The sequence below is a fragment of the Haliotis asinina genome, chromosome 11 (assembly GCF_037392515.1).
Source record: "Haliotis asinina isolate JCU_RB_2024 chromosome 11, JCU_Hal_asi_v2, whole genome shotgun sequence".
Taxonomy (NCBI): domain Eukaryota; kingdom Metazoa; phylum Mollusca; class Gastropoda; order Lepetellida; family Haliotidae; genus Haliotis; species Haliotis asinina.
The window spans coordinates 51,737,695-51,747,424 of record NC_090290.1 but is presented as its reverse complement, the minus strand read 5'-3'; the positions used below and the strand labels follow the sequence as shown (position 1 = coordinate 51,747,424).

Sequence of the window (9,730 nt, the reverse complement as noted above, 5' to 3'; positions counted from 1 at the left end):
AATATTGCTGATGCGTCGTAAAACATTTTCACTCACTCTGTTATATACTGGTAACATTGGCACTGTCTGTGCTTGTGATCTTGTTGAGGCAGAACGAAGCCTCAGCCACTGATGTAAGCCCTACATATATTACAAATATTACCCGGCGATGCAGTTATATCCGAGAAGAGAATGCTATCTCGAGCCGCCACTGGTAAGCCATCACTATCTCTACCACTTATAAACACTAGCACATACTCTCCATATTACCCAGTGATCAAAGGATCCTGAGAGATCAGTTGGAAATAACATTATCATTTGTCTGCAGGCTTTTTGAGAAGGGAGGGGTGCACACTTCATATTCACCCGAGTTTCAATGGTCATATATCAAAATTTCAGGACAAGGTGTAGGGTGTGCGTTTCGCACCCATGCAAAATGCGCGTTACCAGCATCCTAAAGAGGCGACAGATAGATCGCTTGGCGATTATTTCCCACGAATTGGCAGTCTTCCACGTGTATACATTAATAATTATTTAGCACACTGATAAACCTTTGCTTATTTGCCTCAACAAGTTAGCGTAATATTCCCCATTCATTGTTCTTCCTGTTGGTAAGCAATCTATGTGGATGACGCCTTTGCTATCCCAGAAGACTGTCGCCATTACCTTCTGCACTGATCTGGAGGCTTTGAACTTTTCGGTCCTGGGAGAAGTGACATGTTTCCATTCCATGGATTTTTGTTTGCTCTCAGGATCAGAGTGGTGGATCCAGGTTTCATCACAGGTTACTAGCCTAAAGTGAAAATCTTCTGGAATCTTGTATCTGGTTAGCATTGAGTTGCTTATGGTGACCCTTGTTTGCTTCATTTCATCTGTAAGCATTCTTGGCACCCATCTTGCGCACACCTTAGACATGACGAGATGTTCATGAAGAATTGTCTCCTCTAAGTCGTGGAGTGTGATTCGACGATTTTCCAGCACAAGTCTATGCACTCTGTCAATGTTTTCCTGACTAGTGCTTGTTGTTGGGCGACCTGAACGGGGGTCATCTTCAAGACTCTCTCTACCATGCTTAAATTCATTGACCATGCTTAAATTCATTGATGGTAGCAGATGAAGGGGAAGACTTCCCATAAACTGCTAAAAGCCTTTCTACAATGTTCTTCGCCGAGTTTCCTTCAAGAACTAAACACTTAATTACTGCTCTATACTCAATTTTATTCATTTTCTCTGCCGTGAGGGGGTGGGGTGGGGGGTCTCTTTCTGTCAATGTGAGCTGTTCAATAACTTCTGAGAGTGGGATACCAAAACGTATATATCACATCAGCTACACCCCAAGGTTCAATGTCGTACCATAGGCTGTGACACCTGGATATGAAAAATGCTCAAGGCTCAAAACATATTGACACCCCCTCGTACCGACATCCTCGCAAGATTTTAACACTGCTTATTCTTCAACACACACAGCATCAAAACACGTTGGTGGCACCACGTCACAAACACACGCAAAGACAATTAAAAAATTATGTGAAAGAACACATTGTGCAAGTGAAAACTCTGAAATGTTTCGGTCACGCTGTTTTATTGCTACTACGAGACAGCCGTATACATGACATAATGTAGATTTGTCATTACTGAGAAAAGCTAAACTAAACTATATGTCCTCCATATGACTACCTTTTCCTCCAGCATCACCACAGAAAAAAAATAATGAAAATAACAAAAGATAAACTAAAAACAAACAAGACGCTTTGGAATCCTTCCAATGTTTTATTTACCTGCCCCGATCAAGCAACTTTTCAACGAATTTCACATAACGCCCGTAAGATTCTTCGTACCACCATGCTCAACTGTACGTCAACTTTCTAAGATGCAGACACAAACTTTTGAAGCCAGTGCAGATCTGCTCGCTGTAAGGGGTAAGTTGACCCTCGGAGAGTTTACGTCATTTGCAAAATTAAATGAATGAGTCGGCGTTAGCTCAAACAAATATAGAGTAGTCATCCAGATTAGGAGAATGAACAATACATGTGGGGAGTCTTCTGGATCTGGTCAGCTGATGGGGTATCCTGTCGCTGGTTAAAGCAACATGAGATGGACTACACTACAGAGATGCTTGGCCATCTGCCCTTGGGGCCTCGATGTCAGCCACCGCTTTGACGGGACATATTTCTCAGCCGCCGCCATGACATTTGAGAATTCCTGAACACGGACAATTGTTACGAGATCATTTCAACATTAGCAGAAACTATATATGAATAAATGATCTCTGAACAAAAACAATTTCCACTCTAAACAATGGTCATAGAGTGGGTTCGAGGTGGATTCACGATATTTCACTTATATCCTGGTGTGTCAGCTTGGCATGGGAGTATTTCAGTTATATTACTATGCGACAGCTTGATGTGGGAGTTTTTAGTAATATCCTGGGGTGAAAGCTTGATATGGGAGTACTAAAGGTATACCACAAGGTGCTCACTAAACAATCAAGTGAATCACGATTATGATGACTGTAATAAGCACTTCCATGACCCAGACAAATGAGCAATGCCTAGTGAGTTTTGATATTTAAACCGAAGAATAGAAAAACTACAGCATGTAACTTCTTCCATACTTTATTTCCACCATTTAACACACAGCACTATGATGATGGTAGACGAGGCTCAACAACAGAACAATCATCTGAACCTCATCCTTAATGATTCCCAGCATCTTGCCTCTTTGGACTACGCAGAATTTACTTAAAGAATCCGGGGACACCATCATCTTCCTTTCAAGAAGTTCATTGCTTGTTCACCAGAAAGTCAACATTGTAATAACCTTGACTTGAAAGTGTATCTCTTCTCAATATACATGAATAACAGCTATGGACAAAATGCTCAGAACTTAAATAGTACGTTTACTTTCTCTGGGTTGTATCCAGGGGCATACTTCAAATCCGGAATCTGCAAAAATAAGAGTCTGTTGAGTGACAAATGTTAATTCTACCAAAATTCACTGACTGGGTGTAGCTCATTCTGCAATTCTGTGTCCTGTTTCAACCAACTGAAAAATTATCTTAAGACTTTTGTTAAATGATGTCCCGATAGATAAAATTCTAGTTTTCACACTATGTTGTGTATGTATTAACAAAATAAACTTCTTGCAGTATTGGCGTGTTGATAAGCAATATTATAGATATACTGTGGTGGTCAGCAAATAAACAAGTCTGGACCAGACAATCCAGTGATCAACAGCTTTAGCATCAATCTATGCAACTGGGATACGAAGACATATCAGTCAAGTCAGCGTGCCTGACTACTGCATCCAGTTAGTCGCCTCTAAGGACAACCATGTGTTACTGAAGGCCAACTTTAACTCTGTCCCCTGCAGAATTATGTTTTACTTTACTACTTCATGTTGTCTTGAGGGGTCATAGGTTGACAATCTTGATCTAAACGTCCCAAACAATACATTATGCTAGTGCTATGAACTCCTGATAAACTCTCTCAATGGTCACTGTGCACCAGTGCCATACCATTCATTGTGTTATACATACACTATCAACCAGCAGGATAAACTCTCTCAAGTCATCACCGCTGACCATCATCTCCGGTGCATCCCACGGGGCAGGTATCTGGAACAGGTTCTCAATCTGCCACTTGGACGACATCCTGGAACAACGCAGATATTGTCATACTTGGCTATGTAAGTACTAGAATGTTGGAAGAAGGCATAAGAAGGCACCATGCTGAATAAAATTACAACGATCACGCGGTTGATGAGGAACTGGAACCCACTACATGTCAGTGAACACAACTAGGTCCAAGTACTTCACAGAACATGGAGACATGAGTGTTCATGCTAAAATAGTGTAATTCACCAACTACTGATGATCAGGCAATTTGATCATGGTACTTTACAATTCCTATTGATCATTCTGTCAACCCGATCTCCTCTACACCTGTACAAGGACTTTGCATAATGGTTGAACAAGAAATATCTACTGCATGTTATATTCCACATATCAGCAGCTGATACCTTTCTTTAAGTAGTCAGTATACTTCCTTGATCCAGTCACATAAGAAATACATTACATATAGACTGTTAAATGAGTCATAAGGCTGTTTATTACTCATCCATTGAAGATACAGCAGTGTAATATTTATATGGCAATTTTACACTAGTGTAATACCACTTGACATATGAACGTTGTGATGTCACAATGCTAATGTCGCTGTCGCAATTTTACTAGACCTTAGTCTTGTTTGATACCAAATCAGTAACTTGTTTAATAAAAAGGTTATTACACGGAAGGTCATTTACTATCCTCTATCTATTACTGAATAAACTGTCTATTGGGAATTTTTAATATATTTCACAAGACAGTCATCACTATCCCCCACATTACCCCTAATTTCAGTCTGAGCCACACTTGTTGCCATGGAAACGCCAAATATATTTTATTCAGAATTCCGAAAGGCACCAGTACACCACTTGACCAATCTATGTGTCAAGTTTGGTGAAGAAATATTGAACAGTTTAAGAGTTCTGCTCTGGAAAAGATAAATGTGTGTTGCGGGGGATAAAAAGTAGACATTGAAATAGCTCCATGTAAAATGGTGTTTTGAATAACTTCTACTTTTCTTCCGTTGGTGTGCTGCCCCTGATGTGTCATGTTTACTCACTACAATAATAGCTGAACAGTGAGAGAGACACGTGACATCAGTCACTGCAGGAACGCCTACGCAGTGTTGTTATACTTACAGGCATCGGTAGTGGTTCCAATCATCCTCCCGAGTCTTCATCCAATCCTGGAACCGCTCTTCATTCTCGAGAGTTTGTGTATCAAGGTCAAGCCTCTCAAGCTCCTCCACAATCTACATGACAGAGTTAACTTGTCAGAGTAAACAATCTTTGCAAATTACACATAGAATTTCTCATACACCTCGATAATGTAAAACACACTAATTCTGGTGTTCAAAAGGCCCAAGTGAGTCCTAACATTAAGTCATTATTCATGTCTAGTAATGCCTACACACTATTTACTAGTCAAGATTCTAAACACGTCAGGTCTTATGTCTGGCACTACTTACAATCTCCCAGTCTGGCAGGTCTGTGACATCATAGTTCAGAACCATGGAGTACTTGCTGCAAAGGAGAAGCGGACAACATCTACAGTTTATCAAAACATTTCCAGGTGGAACACGGTAGATCATCTCCCACCTGTCTGGAGTATGTAACGTGGAAGCTATAAATAACTCGACAGACACAGATGCCAAAGAAAGATATACATGAATTTTTTGCTTTGCGTCAGATTCTGTTACCATGGTCACCTCCTCATGTTTTGCAGTCCTTCCCATGTCTTGTGATATGAAATCGTTGAAGGGAATTTAGAAGTGGAAAGCATAAGAAAAGCCAGATTTATGGATGTGGACATCTTTATTGTGGATAACGTGATGTTTTGGAGCATATCCTTGCTCCTTCATCAGGTGTGTTATCCATAATAACGAAGTTGACATCCATAAATCTTGCTTATCTAAAATTAAGCGAAATAGAACTATTTGTTTATTCTTCTGTATATACTTCTCTGCATGTATCTGTGCTTGTGTGCGTGCATGTGCGCACGCGGGTGAACGAGTGAGAGCAGACCTACCTGTAATATGGGAGGACAATCTTCTTGTAGGCGTCCTGAACAGTCTGCAGGTACTTTTCTGTGACAACTTTCCCCTTCACCTCAGACGGCTGCAAAGACAAGGTCTCCAACACATGATTACCATTCACAAAAGACAAAACTGGTGACTTAAGATCTTGTATCCCCAAGAATGAGCGTTACTATATAAGTTTTGTGTTTATCATGTTCATGATTTACATGTGTAACATGCAAATACAATGAACAAGAAATGTTCAGTGGATAAATGCCTCTCTTGGAGCGGGAGATTTTAAAAGGCACACATGAAAATGGAATAATGATGAAAGTGATAATGTTGAATTAAAGCTCGAAGGCTTTCTGAAAATGTTTCTGTTATCAAATTCCCAAATGTCCATTGTACAAAATTAGATAAGTAAGAGAGCAGAATGACACTGCCTCATATACATAACATCAATACATAGATGGCTCTAGGTTGAATGGACCTATGTCAGTATATTGACTTATCAGAGGTTTCACACAATCAAAAAATAAATGAATTAATGGATATGATGTGAACATTTAAGTAATACTTTAAGAAACATCCAGGTTTGATGGTTTGATACAGGAATGTTTGACAATCACACAATAGTGTTCGACTATATTAGTTTTCAGTTAACAAGTCTCAGATTAACAAGGTATAATGGTTTACAGATGTTTATGACAGGTTGAAGCATTATGGACTAAGGGACATAACTCAGGTGTTCCCTCTTTGCAGTGACTGTGTGGTGTACATACCCGCCCACGTTTGTTGATGCGTTGCTGGACCTCACTGACTGGAGCGTCTAGGTACAGCACTAGATGGGGTTTCCACAGCTCACATATTGTGTTATCTCGCCACTGCTGATAGTATCGGTAGCCTGCAAATACATGAATAAAACATGAATGACTGCACATTATATACCCGGGATGAGAAAGTAAGGAGTGAAAAAAGGGGTGATTTCAGAAATTTCTCATCCCTGACATACACAATGCCATTTAGAAAGTGGTTAAATGTCACATGTTTATTTAAGATTAAGACCTTCTCAGAAAATATCTACTGGGCATCTGAAACATATTCACAGAGAAATGAACAAGGAAACAAGGTGTATTTTTTTCTTTTCCACGTTTCTTCTTAATGTATGTATTGCACTGTGAGTGAAATTCTGGAAATAAATAAAAGAACAGTTATACTGTCTTGTTTTCCCTTATTTCTTTTCTATGACAATGTTATTCAGATGTTAATAGATACAAAATGACACTGTTGGCAATAGTGGCGTTTTGATTAAATGAAATAATCGAAGACTGGTTGCAGTGACCAAACAACCAAACAATCGCTCACATTTTTTTTAAGGTTTTTTTAACAAATGTTTTCTACTTTGAAACACTTGATGATAGACAATGTAGTCAATATCGTCAGGGCCTGAAAATGTGTTTGTTTCTTACAAAGTTCACTTTCACTAAATGAAAAGTAATGACTGAATATTTCTTGAAGACTCCAGAACGTTTATTTTCATGATATATTAGTCATCACTTAAAAGTAAAAAGATGCATCACATTGTTACGTATCTGCAATAACAACCTGGATAGGTAATCTGAAAAATGACGAGAACCAATTTTTTTTATGACCATGTGTTGGTAATGATGCAATCATCATTTTCAGTTGGCAATGTCTCCCTCACCATTTGCTGTCATGTAGCCAAGTTTCCTCAGAGTGTCTGCGAACACAAGGTCACTCCATGGTCCCCTCTCAATCACCACGCCTTGACCTGGAAAATTAGAAACTACCCATTGAAACTTTGATAGCGGGACATGTCCCTGCGCAGAAACACAAACATCCTCATACACCTCCAGTTCTATGTCTCTGTGAAACATCTAGCATCAACCTGCCAGCAAGGGACTTCTTCCTCTAATCACGATAAAGAGGAGGCATAAGAACACCAGGGACCACCCAGTCCTATTTGTAGAATGACATGCACAGGCTGCTGAAGACCATTTGTGACCAGGATACAAAAGTGAGACTGACTTTGGTTTGACTAGCAACCGGAACAAACCTCAAAAACACAAAAAATGTGAAATAATTCCCTGAAGAAGTCCAAGAAATGAGATGTGATGGCTCGATGCTAGTCAAGAAAAACACAGAACAGGCAAAACGGGATCCATGAACTAGCACTCATGAACAGCTTGCTCACCAGATCCCAGAGGGAAAGATACTATGTTAAAGTTTATGTGTGATGTGCACTAATCTAATGGAAATGTGTACCTTCCTCTAATGTTTGCCCTACGTTTAGATGACCCTTCCCATCACCTATTCCAAATTTGTATAATATTTATTATAACCCTCCAAAAAGTTATGACAGGTGACTGGTATAACAGGTGACTGGTATATCGTCTAGTGACCTGTTTTTGATTCTCTCCTGTAATGACTAACCTGTTCCTAAAGTGGATGCTTGTGACGAGCAAATGGATCCTACTATTCCTAGGACCCATTCACACATCAATGAAACTTTCATTATCACAAAGGAATGCTTGACTGGAATCCAAGGTCTACGTAGTGTAGAGAGTATGCAACGATCTGTCTTGGTTGCAATGATTCGGCTCGTTTCATTGAAAAGCTAATCAGGCACCTTAGTTTTGTCTTTCAATAGCCACTACCACTGTTTTAATTTGATTTCTGAATGCCTATTAAAATGATTTCCACAGAGGCTGCACTGAAATTATGCAAAACATGACCAGGCTAATAATTAATGGGAATTGTTGTTAACAGAAATCGCCAAGTTCATGCAAAAATAGCCATCTCACTTGGAATCATGAGAGTTAAATGAAATTTGATGTTTACTTGTGTGAAGAATTGAATTGAAAATGACTGAATCAAGAGTCCAGTGTTGAAAATCAAATCGAATCGAGGTCTATGTGAATAGTTGTAGCCTTAACCTACTGCATGTGATCTGACTGGCGTCCTTAACTACTACTTCCAAATCTATACAATCATGGCTAGTGTATCTTGTAAATTTAAATAGACATTGGTCGTATTTACCAGTGTTGAGTAAGTGCTCAAGAGCATTGACATAGTTGAGAAATCGATGTCTGTAGATCGCCAGCTGGGTCCTGCCAATAGTTTTCAGTGTGGTTGGGTGTACATTTTGCATGTGGAACGTTGCTATATCCAGACTCCGGGCCCCGGGTGGCAGACGCTCGTTCAGGTCTCGGTAATCGAGCCCTGAATCTGACAAATATATCCTGCTGTCAAGGGGGTCCGGGAAATATTTCATGTCGAATTCGGTTGCAAGTTTTTCTGCAAACTCCGACTTTCCAGTCGCTACATTTCCATCAACAAAGATTACCTTCGAATTGTCATTAAATCGCTTTCTGGTGTGATCAATAAACTGCCAATACTGGTTATATCGCCTGGTTTCGTATGGCCATGGTTTCGCTCGCTGAATTTCGTTTCCATGACTTTGAGAAGACGTCAAGTTTGCAACTTGCACTGAACAAGCGCCGACAACGGATTGGGCTTTGTTGGGGTCTAACAGCCTCGCTCCGCTACATCCTGGCCGAAAATTCAAAAATAATTTCTGGAAACGAAATGCCATGCTGGATGATTTCTAAATAAATCTTCTCCACGATGAACTACTGTGGTATCATTTGTGCCTCCTTGTTTCGGTGAGGTAAAGTCACCTCGGCGAAGGGAAGGAAGTTATTAGAGCGCAGGTGCGAATACAAATTCCGAACAGCGATAGCCCATCCGAACAACACACTCTGCAATGAGTGAATAACGAAGTTGTCCTGCGCTGCGTTGGAGCTTGGTGCAGATCTCGCAAGGGGCGCAATTCGGTTACACAAACAATAAACCGAACCGTACATATTTTACGTGCGCTTTGATCGGCAGGTACAAGCTGTATTCTTTGGGATCGAATGGTCAGCAAATTCTTCGAAACAAATATAGCAAAATTACGATACGTACCATTATAATTCGGTGCTTACCTACAGACCCACCTACTGCTACTAGGTGCTAATAGTTTGTCAAAAATGATTAAAATGACGTCTTATCCATTTGAGCAACGATGTCAACTTAAATCCAGGCCCCTCCCAGAGGGAAATGGT

General features: G+C 40.0%; 1 protein-coding gene across 1 annotated transcript; it reads right to left on the bottom strand.

Annotated features, from left to right (window-relative positions):
- Window positions 1–2,578: 2,578 nt before the first annotated feature.
- On the bottom strand, window positions 2,579–9,400 carry LOC137255603 (NADH dehydrogenase [ubiquinone] 1 alpha subcomplex subunit 10, mitochondrial-like). The gene is made up of 8 exons (XM_067793042.1): window positions 8,664–9,400; window positions 7,309–7,395; window positions 6,386–6,507; window positions 5,615–5,703; window positions 5,055–5,109; window positions 4,726–4,838; window positions 3,518–3,632; window positions 2,579–2,924 (listed from the first exon to the last, which is right to left on the bottom strand). Exons 1-8 carry the CDS (start codon window positions 9,217–9,219, stop codon window positions 2,859–2,861), a joined length of 1,203 nt encoding a protein of 400 aa, XP_067649143.1. The 5' UTR covers window positions 9,220–9,400; the 3' UTR covers window positions 2,579–2,858.
- Window positions 9,401–9,730: the final 330 nt, after the last annotated feature.

Coding starts and splice junctions, on each gene's coding strand:
- LOC137255603 (XM_067793042.1), bottom strand. CDS start 9,219: ATGGCATTTCGTTTCCAGAAATTATTTTTGAATTTTCGGCCAGGATGT. Junction 6,508..7,308: donor TGGCTACATGACAGCAAATG/GTGAGGGAGACA, acceptor ATGTATTTGCAG/GCTACCGATACTATCAGCAG. Junction 5,704..6,385: donor GCATCAACAAACGTGGGCGG/GTATGTACACCA, acceptor TTGTCTTTGCAG/CCGTCTGAGGTGAAGGGGAA.